The sequence below is a fragment of the Carcharhinus amblyrhynchos genome, chromosome 27, assembly GCF_965287045.1.
Source record: "Carcharhinus amblyrhynchos chromosome 27, sCarAmb.v2.hapA, whole genome shotgun sequence".
In the NCBI taxonomy this organism is placed as follows: domain Eukaryota; kingdom Metazoa; phylum Chordata; class Chondrichthyes; order Carcharhiniformes; family Carcharhinidae; genus Carcharhinus; species Carcharhinus amblyrhynchos.
This window is the reverse complement of record NC_137350.1, coordinates 40,057,475-40,073,692: the sequence shown is the minus strand read 5'-3', so window position 1 is coordinate 40,073,692 and position 16,218 is coordinate 40,057,475. Positions and strand designations below refer to the sequence as shown.

At 49.8% G+C, this 16,218-nt stretch overlaps 1 protein-coding gene across 1 annotated transcript in view; it reads right to left on the bottom strand.

Annotated features, from left to right (window-relative positions):
• LOC145359031 (trafficking kinesin-binding protein 1-like) overlaps nucleotides 1–5,803 on the bottom strand; it is a gene marked incomplete at its 5' end in the record, with an annotated part of 57,745 nt that extends 51,942 nt beyond the window's left edge. The window contains one exon of the mRNA XM_080213385.1: nucleotides 5,563–5,803. Coding sequence (XP_080069511.1) covers nucleotides 5,563–5,803 — 241 coding nt within the window. The remainder of the gene's footprint in view (nucleotides 1–5,562) is intronic.
• Between the last annotated feature and the right edge of the window lie 10,415 nt (nucleotides 5,804–16,218).

Below are 16,218 nucleotides of genomic sequence, written 5' to 3'. Positions count from 1 at the left end.
CCACTGCCCGCACCCACTGCCAGCACCCACTGCCAGCACCCACTGCCCGCACCCACTGCCCGCACCCACTGCCCGCACCCACTGCCAGCACCCACTGCCCGCACCCACTGCCCGCACCCACTGCCTGCACCCACTGCCCGCACCCACTGCCCGCACCCACTGCCAGCACCCACTGCCAGCACCCACTGCCCGCACCCACTGCCAGCACCCACTGCCCGCACCCACTGCCCGCACCCACTGCCCACACCCACTGCCAGCACCCACTGCCAGCACCCACTGCCAGCACCCACTGCCCGCACCCACTGCCAGCACACACTGCTGCACCCACTGCCCGCACCCACTGCCCACACTCACTGCCAGCACCCACTGCCAGCACACACTGCTGCACCCACTGCCCGCACCCACTGCCAGCACCCACTGCCAGCACACACTGCCCGCACCCACTGCCCACACTCACTGCCAGCACACACTGCCCGCACCCACTGCCCACACCCACTGCCAGCACCCACTGCCCGCACCCACTGCCAGCACCCACTGCCCGCACCCACTGCCAGCACACACTGCTGCACCCACTGCCAGCACCCACTGCCGCACCCACTGCCCGCACCCACTGCCAGCACCCACTGCCAGCACCCACTGCCCGCACCCACTGCCAGCACACACTGCCAGCACCCACTGCCAGCACCCACTGCCCGCACCCACTGCCAGCACACACTGCCAGCACACACTGCTGCACCCACTGCCAGCACACACTGCCAGCACACACTGCCCGCACCCACTGCCCGCACCCACTGCCAGCACCCACTGCCCGCACCCACTGCCAGCACCCACTGCCAGCACCCACTGCCAGCACCCACTGCCCGCACCCACTGCCAGCACCCACTGCCCGCACCCACTGCCAGCACCCACTGCCAGCACCCACTGCCCGCACCCACTGCCCGCACCCACTGCCAGCACCCACTTCCCACACCCTTTTCCCGCAGCCAGTAGTTTCTTCTTTATATTTTAATTTTTTACTCCATTCTTAAAGTTACGAAGCCAGTGGAGATCCCTAAGCCCGGGGTGGACCCGGAAAACCTGAATCCAATCTCTCCTTCCTCCAAAAAACCAACTCAAATTCCAGCTGAATCCAACTCATGGTCTCCAGGAGGAAGGCAAACAAGGTCCAAGCTGACAATCACAGAGTCCCTACAGTGCAGAAGGAGGCCATTCAGCCCATCAAGTTTGCACCAACCACAATCCCACCCAGACCGTATTCCCGTAACCCCACATATTTACCCTGCCAATCCCCTGACACTATGGAGCAATTTAGCACGGCCAACCAACCTAACCAGCACGTCTTTGGAGTGTGGGAGGAAGCCCACACAGACACGGGGAGAATGTGCAAACTCCACACAGACAGTGACCCAAGGCTGGAATCGAACCCGGGTCCTTGGCGCTGTGAGGCAGCAGTGCCAACCACTGCCACCGTGCAGCCCACAAGATGAGGCTTCACACCCTGTCTTGGGCTCGATCTAATAATGCTTGATCTGAACCAGGGTTCAGAGCACGAACAGGGTAAATGATCAACTGGAGCAATGGCAGCTCAGAGTCTCCACACACACCGCACTGTGAGAGTGGCCACTCCATCAGTACTGACCCTCAGCGGGGCTGAGATTGTCTCCCTGTTAAACATCACCTGCAGCAATACAAAACGAAAGGTAAAGATCGACACTGGAGCAGAGTGGAATGTCCCACCCAGGATGTGAGAAATTAAACCATAAACCGCAGCAGATCCTGACGCTCCGGTGGACGCTGTGATGGGCGGTGGATAAACTTCCTGCAATGGAAGGTTTGCTCGCTCTCCATTGCACACAGTTTTCAGTTCCAGTCCGGATTGTAAAGCTGCAGCTGGGTCTCTGGGACGGTATCAGACCAGGGCTAATCCACCCTGATCCAGGTGTACACACTCTGTAGCTCCAGGTCCAGAATATAAAGACCTATTCAACTGTTACCCCACTACAGGGAAGATTGATGTATGGTCTAAGGCTGGGTGACTTGGTACGAGCCATGGTCCGTGTTTCCAGAAGGATCCGCCTTGTGATGGAGCAGGAAGGGTTCAATGGGCTGGACCGGATGATGACACTGGGTGGCAGCGTCCCCATCGACAAGGCCACAGACTGGGTTTCAGCCACACTGGGGGCAGCGGGGAGAGACAGCGCAGTCAGGATCTCTATCGACCCTGGACAAGGCACTGCTGAAACTTTGCCATCATGTGGCCGGTGAGACGGGTTCTAACTGAACCCAACACTTGGGCGTGAAGTGCGGCTTCTGGCAAATCCCCCTCGATAAAGAATCCCCAAAACTCACACCTCCGGTAGGCAGATACCGTTCCCTCTGCTTGTCTCATGGGATGTCCCTGACAGGGAGGCCTCCCAACAGTGAGTAACTCATTACAGGACAGCCCATCAGATCATTGCCAATGAATTCCTGGTCTGGGGTGCAAGAACATGATGTACGTAAGACACGATGGGCTGTGCATCAGCTGGTGAAGTCTAATCCATGTTTCACGCAGTGTAAATCTATGTTGTTAGCCTGTTCAGTTTGTATGTTGTAAATAGTTTATAGTCAGTGAGTGTTGCCGCAGACTGTTACATCTCCACCACCCCTGCTTATCCCCACCTCAAACAGGAAGGTGTAGGTTGAGTGGTCACATGATGACCTGGTTACTTTGGGGACACAAGGGTGGGCAGTGTGAGACACTGTGGGCCCGAGCTGCTCTGTGATTGCCCTCAGTCCCCGATCACCAGTTACCGGAACCCACTGAGGGGCTGGCATCAGTGGGGGTCATCTGGACACGAGAGCAAAGACCTTCCCCAGGTTGTTGCTCCATAACTTCACCAGAATGAAGCAGCAACACAAACCATCAAACACATCGACTAACACAGCAACAGGGAAGAGAAACCAATCAATAATTAACATGGAAGCTGTTGATGATTCATTCAAATAGGACTTGGAGGGGGGGTGGGGGGGTGGGGGTGAGGGGGAGGCTCCCTCCTGATACTGAGTGAATGTTTAGCTGCCGCAGGGTTACATTGAGGTGTTAGCTACACAGTGAGGTGGACAATTAAACGATTTCTATATCAGTTTTGCACACAGATGCTATTATAATCAGGATACTCCCAGGGCAATATCCCAGTTCCCACACTAATCTGCATATTGTGGACATGATGTGGAGATGCCGGCGTGGGACTGGGCTAAACACAGTAAGAAGTTTCACAACACCAGGTTAAAGTCCAACAGGTTTATTTGGTAGTAAACGCCGCTAGCTTTCAGAACACTGCTCCTTCGTCAGGAGAGTGGGGAGTTCTGACTCATCTGATGAAGGGGCAGTGTTCCAAAAGCTAGTGCCGTTTGCTACCAAACAAACCTGTTGGACTTTAACCTGGTGTTGTGAGAATTCTTAATCTGCATATTCCCTGGGCTCTATCCCAGTGCCCATGCTAATCTGCATACTCCCTGGGCGATATCCCAGTGCCCCTGCTAACAACCCACCTGGAGAGTGGGAGTAAGGCGTGAACACTATTTGGGACGTGAAAGAGTTCACACAGCCATCAATACAGCCCAATTGCAGATCCAGCTGCAGTATTCTGATCAGCCCTGAGAGAAAAGGAGACGGCGGATCCTGTCGGAAGGTTCCCTGAGCAGACTGTCAGTGTCATCTGGCAGAACGCCTCATCACCAGAACTGACAAACAAGCACCAAGATCTGGCTTGGCTGGTGGTGAGAAGGGCACTCCCCGTCAGATCCTTTATGCACGCTCGAGGTCTCAACATCACCGCACACTGCCCTCGAAGCGGCTGCGGGGCTGACGAGACGGTCGCACACCTCCTTCTGGAATGTGCCTTTGCAAAGAAGGTCTGGAGCGAGATGCAGTGGTATTGGTCAAGGTTCGTCCCGAGCAGCTCAGTGACGCAGGACTCTGTGCTCTACGGGCTGTTTCCGGGGACGCACACCGAGACAAATATCAACTGCTGCTGGAAGGTCATCAACTCGGTGAAGGACGCACTTTGGTCCGCCCGAAACTTGCTGATCTTCCAGCTGAAAGAACTGTCCTCGACCGAGTGTTGCAGACTGGCACATTCCAAGGTCCAGGACTACGTGCTGAGGGACGGGCTGAAGCTTGGGGCAGCCGCCTGCAAAGGCACAGTGGGGAAAGGCCACACTGTAAGGCCTTTTAACGGAGGCAGACCGAGGGCCCGAGAACTGCAGAACACCCTCGACCTGCGGAGCTGTGTGCCAATCTGAGCAATAACGGCACACAGTAATTTATTGAGGCATGGATATAGTTTTGAGTATTGAAATGTAATCATTGTAATCAGAATAAATCTGTAAATATTGAGACATGGATATAGTTTTTAAGTACTGAAATGTAGTCACTGTAATTTGGACAGATGTGTAAAAATGTTTTGATTCCACATTGTTTTGCTGCTCAAAGCCCTGTACATTTGTAATAGATTAATTGAGATTTTTATGAATAAAGTATATTTTTGGAAAAAAAAATTCTGATCAGCCCACAGAGGGCAGCCTGAGACTGACTATTGCTTTCTGTGCTAATACTGAGACCACTCCATTCCCCTCCCTGATGGACCTTGTGGTTCTGAGGGTCTCCCCCATCCTGTCCCACCCAGACTAGACTCCCTCGGTACACTGCAGGGCTGCCACCCACAGGCTCACATCCTGCCAGGATCCTGGCCCAGTTTCCGGTATGGGATAGGAACTCAGGGGATCACTGCTGGCAAGGATCCACTGAGAGAATCCAGTCAGGCTGCAGCCTGGAGATCAGGATCCACTGGCTGGGATCCCCCCAATACCCAGTTCTGTGTGTTTCTATAGCCTTGGATTGGTTCCATGCTGTGACCTCAGGGACACCAACAGTGCTGTTAGGGAGGGAGTTCCAGGATTTTAACCCACTGACACTGAAGGAACGGCTGATATATTTCCAGGTCGGGATGGTGAGTGACTCGGAGGGGAATCTCCAGGTGGGGGTGTTCCCAGGTATCTGCTGCCCTTGTCCTTCTGGATGGAAGTGGCCATGGGTTGGAAGCTGCTGCCTAAGAATCCTTGGTGAGTTGCTGCAGTGCATCTTGTAGACGGTACACATGGCTGTCACTGTGTGTCATAGAATCCCTACAGTACAGAAGGAGCCATTCAGCCCATCGACCCTGTACTGACCACAATCCCACCCAGGCCCTATTCCCCTAACACATTTATCCTTCTAATCCCTGCTAGTCCCCTTGACACTAAGGGGCAATTTAGCACCTGCATATCTTTGGACTATGGGAGGAAACCGGAGCTCTTGGAGGAAACCCACGCAGACACGGGGAGAATGTACAAACTCCACACAGACAGTGACCTGAGGCTGGGATTGAACCGGGGTCCCTGGCGCTGTGAGGCAGCAGCGTTAACCACTGTGCCACCCTGGGGGTGAATGTTGAAGGTGGTGGTGGGGGGAGATGCCAATCAAACAGGCCCTGTGCTCAGCCAGTCTTTACACTTTGTGTTCTTCTTGGTTACACTCACCGGTAATGGTTCCCACATTGCGGAATTCTCTCCGGTACAGCTGCTCCTGGGGATCTCTGATGGTTTCTGCAGGATGGGTTTCATCGGGTCCGATGATGAAGGTGGGTCTGGGGGCCTCGCTGGGGGTGTAAGTGGACAGTGGCCTGGCTGGAACCTGAGCCGGGGCCTCCAGTTTGACAGGAGTTATACCCAGCTGTGAACGCCCATCGGGGGAACTCGAGGCAGCTGACTGGCGGAGAGATCAGATCTCAGTTATCTCCAGAAAACCTAAAAAAAAGAAATAAAGAAGAAATGTGTTTATTTACCCGGAGGCTGCAGACATCATAACAACATCAACACTGAGAAAATACACATCAGAAACCTGCCAGGCCATTCAGCCCCTCTAGACCAGTCCACCATTTACAGGTCACAGATAACTTCATCTCACTGCCTCAACTCCACCTCCTTCATAACTTCTAATGATTAGAGTCAGGGTGTGGGGGAGAGGGAGGGGGAGATGGGGAGAAAAGGAGGGAGGGGGAGAGGGAATTAGGGAGAGGAGGAGGGAGGGTGAGAGGGAGATGGGGAGAGGAGGAGGGAGGCGGAGAGAGGGGGAGGGGGAGATGGAGAGGGGGAGCGGAGGAGGGAGGGTGAGAGGGAGATGGGGAGAAAAGGAGGGAGGGGGAGAAGGAGATGGGGTGAGGAGGAGGGGGGGAGAGAGAGGGGGAGGAGAGGAGGGAGGGGGAGAGGGAGAGGGGGAAGAGGAGGAGGGAGGGGAGAGGGAGTGGGGGGAGAGGAAGGGAAGGAGAAGAGGGAGGGAAGGAGGAGGGGGCAGTGGGGAGAGGAAGGAGAGGGGGAAGGACACGGTGGCATAGTGGTTAGCACTGCTGCCTCACAGTGCCAGGGACCAGGTTTGGGTCTGTGTGGAATTTGCACATTCTCCCCGTGTCTGCGTGGGTTTCCTCCGGATGCTCTGGTTTCCTCCCACAGTCCGAAGATGTGCAGGTTAGGTGGATTGACCACGATAAATTAACTTTTTGTGTCAGGGGGATTAGTGGGGTAATCACATAGGGCCTGGGATAGGGCCTGGGTGGGATTGTTGTTGGTTCAGGCTCAATGGGCCGAATGGCCTCCTTCTGGACTGGAGGTATTCTGTGGGAGAGGGAGGGAGGGAGAGAGATGGAGGGGGAGAGGGTGTGAGAGCTCTCGCACTCCCATTCGTGGTGTCTGACACTCTGTGAATATTTCAAGAGATGCAGAGAGGGAATGTGATTTTAAAAACATTACGAGGGCCATCCAGGCAATTAGAAAAAGCTTTTAATCATTGTGGTAAATGATTAGCTAAGAGAGATATGGAGCAGTTAGAATCTGAAGGAGATAATGTCATTATTGTCAATAAGGAAGTGGCAGATTCTTCCCAGAAACACTGGATGCAAATCAGAAACTTGTTCAAGGTTAGAAAATAATGAACCTGCAGACTGTGAAATCTGCGGAGCTGCTGCTCTATTATTTCCTTGTGATCTTGTAAAACCCTCCTGATTCCCGGATGGATCCTCAGGATGAGGACATTGTTCTGGTCCCTGTGTTATTTTGGGAAAGGTGAGAGTTAGGAACCTTTGTAGCTGCAGTCTTATCAGTTTAATGTTTGTCACGGGAACTTCCTAGGATTTGTCATCAGGAGCGGAGTGTCTGGGAACCTGGAGCTAAATGGATGAGAGAGAGGCAGCAGGAGCTGCTGGAGGGACACACAGCCCATCCTGGTTCCACACTGTCCTCACCCAGCTGTACCAGCCATTTAGTCCCTTCACCCAGATGGGCTTCAGTAGCTTCAGCTTAAGCAGTCTCCGCCACTCACTGCGGTGCTGAGTTCCTCACTGTCACCATTTCCTGGGCAGGGCTTTCTCTGAATGTTCTTTGTGATGATGGACCTCTAGTTTTGCTCTTGAGGAAATCTTCTCGCCATATCCGTTGTCTCAATGATCGATTAATCTAACGCTGTCCTGGCCAACCTCCGGATCTTTGTAAATTTCTATTAATCCGCATCTCTGTCATCCAGATCTCAGTTCGCTGTAAATCTCACTGACGCAACACTCCTGGACATTTATAAAATTCATTTACAGGACGTAGGCATCGCTGGCAAGGTCATTATTTATTTCCCATCCCTAATTGCCCCTTGAGAAGGTGGTGGAGAGCTGCCTTCTTGAACTACTGCAGTCCCTGAGGTGTAGGTACATCCACCATGCTGTGAGGAAGAGATTTTGACCCAGCGACAATGAAGGAACGGCTAATATATTTCCAAGTCAGGATGGTGAGTGGCTTGGAGAGGAGCATCCAGGCGGGGGCATCTGCTACACTTTTCCTTCCAGATGGTGGAGATTGTGGGTTGGAAGATGCTGTCAATGGAAACTTGGTGCATTTCTGCATTGCATCTTGTAGATGGTACACACTGCTGCTCCTGTTCATTGGCGGTGGAAGGAGTGAATTTGATGCGAATTAAATGGGCTGCTCCGTCCTGGATGGTGTTGAGCTTCTTGAGTGTTGTTGGAGCTGTACTCATCCAGGTAAGTGGGGAATATCCCATCCCACTCCCGACTTGTGCCTTGTGGACAGGGTTTGGGGAGTCAGGAGGAGAATTCTGTTAAATTCCCAGTCACTAATCTGTTCTTTGTTTGTAACCACAGTATGTATAAAGTTGGCTCCAGTTCAGTTTCTGGTCAATGGTAACCCCCAGGATATTGACAGTGGGGGATTCAGTGTCAGTAATGCCATTGAATGTCAAGGTGCGATGGTTAGATCCTTCCTTGTTGGAGATGGTCACTGCCTGGTACTTGTGTGGCGTGAATGTTACTCACCACTTGTCAGCCCAAGCCTGGATATGTTCCAGATCTTGCTGCATTTGAACATGGACTGCTTCAGTATCTGAGGATTGTGAATGGTGCTGAACATTGTTCAATCATCGGCGAACATCCCCACTTCTGACCTTATGATGGAGGGAAGGTCATTGATGAAGCAGCTGAACATGTTTGGGCCTCGGACACTGCCCTGAGGGACTCCTACAATGACATCCTGGTACTGAGATGATTGACCTCCAATCACCACAACCATCTTCCTTTCTGCCAGGAATACTCCAACCAGCAGAGAGTTTCCCCCGATTCCTATTGGCTCCAGCTTTTCCTCAGGCTCCTTGATGCCACATTCAGTCAAATGCGGCCTTGATGTCTATGGGCGGTACGGTAGCACAGTGGTTAGCACTGCTGCTTCACTGCTCCAGGGTCCTGAATTCAATTCCCGGCTTGGGTCATTGTCTGTGTGCAGTTTGCACATTCTCCCGTGTCTGCTTGGGTTTCCTCCGGGTACTCCAGTTTCCTCCCACTGTCCAAAGAGGTGCAGGTTAGGTTGATTGGCCATGCTAAAATTGCCCTTTCTGTCCTGAGATGTGTAGGGTAGAGGGATTAGTGGGTAAATATATAGGGATATGGAGGTAGGACCTGGGTGGGATTGGGGTCAGTGCAGACTCAATGGGCCAAATGGCCTCTTTCTGTGCTGTAGGGATTCTAAGTCTAAGTCACTCTCACCTCACCTCTGGGATTCAGCTCTTTTGTCCATGTTTGAACCAAAGCTGACTACGTGCTAATTGGAATAGAAACAGCAGGATATATCGGATAAATATGTGGCTGAAAAGGTGATGTGAGAGGGAGGGTTTCAGATTCCTAGGGCATTAAGATTGGTTCTGGGGGAGGTGGGACCTGTACAAACTGGACTGGTTACACCTGGGCAGGACTGGGAGGGAGTCACTTGCTAGAGTGGTAGGGGAGGGTTTAAGAACATAAGAAATAGGAGCAGGAGTAGGCCATCTAGCCCTTCGAGCCTGCCCTGCCATTCAATAAGATCATGGCTGATCTGTTGTGTCTCAGTTCCACTTTCCCGCCCTCTCCCCATAACTCTTAATCCCCTTGCCTATCAAAAACCTATCTACCCGCGTCTTAAATATATTTAGCGAGGTAGCCTCCACCACTTCAACGGGCAGAGAATTCCAGAGATTCACCACCCTTTGAGTGAAGAAGTTCCCCCTCAACTCTGTTCTAAACTGCCCCCCCTTTATCTTGAGGCTGTGCCCCCTAGTCCTACTGTCCTTTCTGAGCGGGAAGAACCTCTCCACCTCTACCCTATCCATCCCCTTCATCATCTTATACGTCTCAATAAGATCCCCCCTCATCCTTCTAAACTCCAACGAGTACAAGCCCAGTCTATTCAGTTTCTCTTCATAGTTCAACCCCCTCAACTCCGGCATCAGCCTAGTGAACCTCCTCTGCACTCCCTCCAAGGCCAAAATATCCTTGCGTAAGTGCGGTGCCCAAAACTGCACACAGTACTCCAGCTGCGGCCTCACCAATGCCCTATACAGCCGCAGCAAGACCTCCCTACTTTTATATTCAATCCCCCTCGCTATGAAGGCCAGCATCCCATTTGCCTTCCTGACCACCTGCTGCAACTGCAAGCTGGGTTTTTGCGACTCATGCACAAGGACCCCCAGGTCCCTCTGCACCGTAGCATGCTGCAGTTTTTCGCCCTTTAAATAGTAATCCCTCCTACTATTATTCCTGCCAAAGTGGATAACCTCACACTTGCCAACATTGTATTCCATCTGCTAATTTAAACTAATATGGCAAGGGAATGGGAACTTTCATAAGGTTTCAGAGCAGGGGGAATCAAGAACAAAATGAAAAGACAGCAGGGAGAATAACAAAAGTGATAGGCAGAGAAATCAAGGACCAGAGTCAGGTATGGACACAGTAAAGAATAGTAGGAAAGGGGCAAGGAACATCAAAAGGATTAGCCTTAAGGTTTTGTACCTAAACACTTGGAGCTTTCAACAGAAAATGAATGAATTCATTGCACAGATATGAAGAGATGTGATATAGCTGGGATTACAGAGATGTGGTTCCAAGGGTGACCAAGGGTGGGAAGTAAACATTGAGGGCTATTCAGTGCTTAGGAAGGACAGATGGAAAGGAAAAGATGGCAGAGTTGCCATGTTGATTAAAGATGATATTGGTATGATATTGAGGAAAGGGTTTAGTGTAGCTGATGTGAAATGTGTATGGGTCAATTTAAGAAACAACAAGAGGGTAACAACATTGCCGGGCGGTATACAGACCACCAACCTGTACTAATGTTGGGAATAGCATTAGCCAGGAAATCAGGGATGCATGTATTAAAGGAACACTTGTAATTATTGGTTTTAATCTGCATTTAGATAGGGAGAGCCAAATTAGTCACAGCACAATAGAGGAGGAATCTCCAGGGTGTATACGGGGTGGTTTTCTGGACCAATAAGTTCAGGAACCAACAAGGGAGCAGGCTGTCCTTGACTGGGTGACGTGCAATGAGAAAGGATTAGTTGGCAATGTAGTTGTGAGAGAATCCTTGGGGATGAGTCGCTATAATATGGTGAATTCTTTGTCAAGGTGGATAATGACGTAGTTGATTCTGAGACCAGGGTTCTGAATCTCAATGAAGGGAACTATGATGGTGTGAGGCATGAATTAACCGTGATGGACTGGGAAACATTACTGAAAGGAAAGACAGTGGACAGCCACTGGCAGGCATTTAAGAAACATATAGGTGAAGAGTGGAAAGGGAACTGTGAACAAACCATCTGACCAGTATCAGATTCAAGGAAGAAGCTTACAAATTGGTAAGAAAAAGCAATAGGCCCAAGGATTCTGAGCAGTTTAAAATTCAGCAAAGGAGCTCTAAGCGATTGATTAAGAAGGAAAAATAGAGTATGAAAGTGAGCTGGCAGGGAACATATAAACTGACTGTAAAAGTTTCTATAGGTATGTGAAGAGAAAAAGATTGACAAAAACAAATGTAGGCTCCTTACAGTCAGAAATGGGAGAAATCATAATGGGGAAAAAAGTAATGGCTGAGGAATTAAATTTGTACTTCGTTTTAGTCTTCACAAAGGGAGACATGAATAATGTACCAGAAGTGCTGGGAGAAATACATTTTAGTGAGCTGAAGGAAATCAGCATTAACAGAGAAATGGTTTTGGGGAAATTGATGGGACTGAAGGTGGATAAATCTCCAGGTCCTGATCATCTTCAACCCAGAGTACTTAAGGAACTGGCCCTGGAAACAGTAGATCCATTGGTGGTTATTTTCCAAAATTCTTTGGATTCTGGAATAGTTCCTACAGATTGGAGAGTAGCTAATGTAAGCCCACTATTCAAAGAGGGAGATAGAGAGAAAACAGGGAACTATAGACCAGTGAACCTAACGTCACTACTGGGGAAGTAGTTAGAATCCATTCTCAAGGATTTCATAACTCAGCATTTGGAAGGCGGTGGCATAATCAGACACAGTCAGCATGGATTTACAAAAGGGAAATCATACTTGAAAATCTATTGGAATTTTTTGAGGATGTAATTAGTAGAGTTGATCGAGGAGAACCAGTGGATGTGGTTTATTTAGACTTTCAGCAGGCTTTCGACAAGGTTTCACATAACAGATTCTGATGTAAAGTTAAAGCACATGGGATTGTGGGTAATGTCTTAGATAGATAAAAAGCTGGTTAGCAGATAGGAAGCAAAGAGTTGGCATAAATGGGTCTTTTTCCGATTGGCAGTCAGTGAATAGTGGGGTTCCGCAGGGATCTGTGCTGGGACCCCAACTGTTCACATTATATATTAATGATTTGGAAGAGGGAACTGAATGTATTATCTCCAAATTTGCAGATGATACAAAGTTGGGTGAGAGGGTGAGCTGTGAGGAGGATGCAGAGATGCTTCAGTGTGACTTGGACAGACTGAGTGTGTGGGTATCTGCATGGCCGATGCAGTATAATGTGGATAAATGTGAGGTTATCCACTTTGATAGCAATAATAGGAAGACAGATTATTACTGGAATGTGTGTAAATTGAGAGAGGCGGATACTCAGTGAGACCTTGATGTCCTCGTGTATCAGTCACTGAAAGTAAGTGTGCAGGTACAGCAGGCAGTAAAGAAGGGAAATGGTCTGTTGGCCTTCACAGTGAGAGGATTTGAGTACAGGGATAGGGATGTTTTGCTGCAATTGTAAAGGGTGTTGGTGAGGCCACACCTGGAGTATTGTGTGCAGTTTTCATCTCTTTATCTGAGGGAGGATGTCCTTGTTACAGAGGGAGTACAGTGACGGTTTTCCAGGCTGATTCCTGGGATGGCAGGTCTGTCATATGAGGAGGGACGAAGTCAGGATTATATTCACTGGAGTTTAGAAGAGTGAGAGGGGATCTCATAGAAACTTATAAAATTCACACAGGGTTAGACAGGGTAGATTCAGAAAGAATTTTCCAGATGGTGCAGGAATCCAGAACTAGGGGTCATAGTTTGAGGATAAGGGGTAAACCTCTTAGAACTGAGGGGAGGAGAAATTTCTTCACCCAGAGGGTGGTGAATGTGTGGAATTCACTCCCACAGAAAGTAGTTGAGGCCAAAACATTGTCTGATATCAAAAAGAAATTAGATATAGTTCTTGGGGCCAAAGGGATCAAGGGATATGGGGGGGCAAGGAGAATCCAGGATATTGAATTCGATGATCAGCGTGATCAAAATGAATGGCAGTGCTGGCTCGAAGGACTGAATGGCCTCCTCCTGCTTCTAGTTTCTATGTAATGAGGTCAGGAGCTGAGTGACCCCCTGGCAGAACCCAAACTGGGCGTCACTCAGCAGGTTATTGCTGAGCAGGTGCAGCTCGATAGCGCTGTCGATGACCCCTTCCATCACTTTAATGATGATTGAGTATAGACTGATTGGCCGTGTTGGATTTGTCCTGTTTTTTGTGTACAGGACATACCTGGGCAATTTTCCACTTTGCTGGGTAGATGCCAGTGCTGTAACTGTACCGGAAGAGCTTGGCTCGGGGAGCGGCAAGTTCTGGAACACAAGTCTTCAGTACTATTGCCGGAACGTTATCAGGGCCCATTGTCTTTGCAGCGTCCGGTGCCTTCAGGCACTTCTTAATATCACATGGAGTGAATCGAATTGGCTGGAGGCTGGCATCTGTGATGCTGGAGACCTCCGGAGGAAACTGAGATGGATCATCCACTCGGCACTTCTGGCTGAAGATTGTTGCGAGTGTTTCAGCCGTATCTTTTACACTGATGTGCCGGGCTCCTCCATCATCGAGGACAGGGATATTTGTGGGACCACCCCCTCCAGTGAGTTGTTTAATTTAATTTAGATATGCCTGGTGCTGCTCCCAGCGTGCCCTCCTGCACTGGAGCCAGGGTTGATGCCCTGGTTTGATGGTAATGGTTGAGTGGGGGATATACCGGGCCGTGAGGTTACAGATTGTGCTGGAGTATAATTCTGCTGCTGCTGATGGCTCACAGCCCCTCATGTCCAGTCTTTGAGTTGCTGGATCAGTTTGAAGTCTGTCCCATTTATCACAGACACGAGGAGAACATGCATACTCCACACAGACACGGGGAGAACATGCAAACTCCACACAGACACGGGGAGAACATGCAAACTCCACACAGACACGGGGAGAACATGCAAACTCCACACAGACACGGGGAGAACATGCAAACTCCACACAGACACAGGGAGAACATGCAAACTCCACACAGACACGGGGAGAACATGCAAACTCCACACAGACACAGGGAGAACATGCAAACTCCACACAGACACGGGGAGAACATGCATACTCCACACAGACACGGGGAGAACATGCAAACTCCAGACACGGGGAGAACATGCAAACTCCACACAGACATGGGGAGAACATGCAAACTCCACACAGACACAGGGAGAACATGCAAACTCCACACAGACAGTGACCGAAGTCGGGAATCGAACCCAGGTCCCTGGCACTGTGAGGCAGTAGTGCTAACCACTGTGCCACCTTCAGTGTGAAGACTGGATTTTGTCTCCATAAGGCCTGTGTAGTGGTCACTCCTGCATCTGGTAGACCGCAGGTTCCTTTGCCTGTTTGACCTGGTGCCATGAGACTTTATGATCCGGAGTCAATGTTGAGGTCTCCCAGGGAAATGCCCTCCCAACTTTATACCACTCTGCCACTGCCACCCCTGCATCTTGCTGGTGGGACAGGATATTCCCAGTGATGGTAGGGTCTGGGACACTGTCTGTACGGTATGATTCTGTGAGTGCGACTACATCAGGCTGTTGTTTTACTAGCCTGTAGGACGGCGCTCCCATTGTAAGGAAGACATTGCAAGGTTGTCAGGGCTGGGTTTGCCATTCTCAAACAGATTATTACAGAGTACAAATAACGCAGAGGATTAGTGAAATGGAGAATGACTACAGAATGCCAAGGGGCTGAGGGATTTAGGTTTCTCGTGCAGGAGTCACAAGATCTCAGTGTGTAGGTGCAGCACGTAATCGAGAATGGAATGTTATCCTTTATTATGACAGGAATTGAATAAAATGGTAAGGATACTCCAGTTACATAGGATATTGGTGAGATTACATCTGGAATATTGTTTCCGGTTTGGTCTCCTTATTTAAGGAAAGAGTAACCGTATTAGAGGCAGTTCAGAGGAGGTTTACTGGATTGGTACCTGGAATGGGGGGGTTGTTTTATGAGGACAGATTGGACAGACTGGGATTGTTTCCAGTGGAGTGTGGAGGAGCGAGGGGTGACTGGGTTGAAACATATGAGATGGTTACAGTGAGATGGCGCTGGAGCGAGGCGACTGCTTGTGAGTGGTCCCCAGTATATCCTCTAATCTCATCCTTTATTCCCATTACACTAAATCTGCACCCTCTCCTTTCCTCCTCCCCTATGTACTCTATGAATGGTATGCTTTGCCTGTATAGTGCACAAAAAACAATACTTCTCACTGCTACCATTACATGTGACAATAATAAATATCAAATAAAAAGATCCTGATTGGTACTGATAAGATATACAAACCAAACCACAGAATATATGGAAATCTATTCAAATCTCTGCCACCGACAGGGCAGATCCGAGGTAATCCTATCCCCTGTGAATGAACTACAGTACGTCGATGGTGATTGCATCAGCACAGACTGGGGGGGCCGAGTTCCAAGCCATCATCAGTACGTTTACCAAGGTGTACGAGAGCTTGGGTCAATGGTCCTGTACCAACCGGCACACAACACTGATCCCCTCCCCTCCCTGCCACCATCCCAGTTATCAATATCAATAACAAGGCCTTGGACAATGTGAATCGCTGTCCATGTATAAAAACATAGAAAATAGGAACAGGATGAGGCCATTCGGCCCTTCAAGCCTTGTTCCAGCATTCATTGTGATCATGGCTGATCATCCAACTCAGTGACCTGTTCCTGCTTCCCTCTCATACCCGTTGATCCCTTTAACAGCAATATCAAACTAATTCTTGAAATCAGACAGTGTTTTGATCTGGACTGATTTCTGTCGTAGCAAATTCCAGAAGCAGACCACTGTCTGGATGAAGAAATTGCATTTCACCTCAGTCCTAAACGGTTTACTCCTTAACCTAGACAATGTCTCAGGGCCACCTGCCATCAGAAACATCCTTCCTGCATCTACCCTGTTAAAATTCTATATGTTTCTATCAGGTCCACCCTCATTCTTCCAAACACCAGAGAATATAATCCTAACTGATTCAACTTCTCCTCATGTCAGATCTGCCATCCCAGGAATCTGCCTGGTAAACC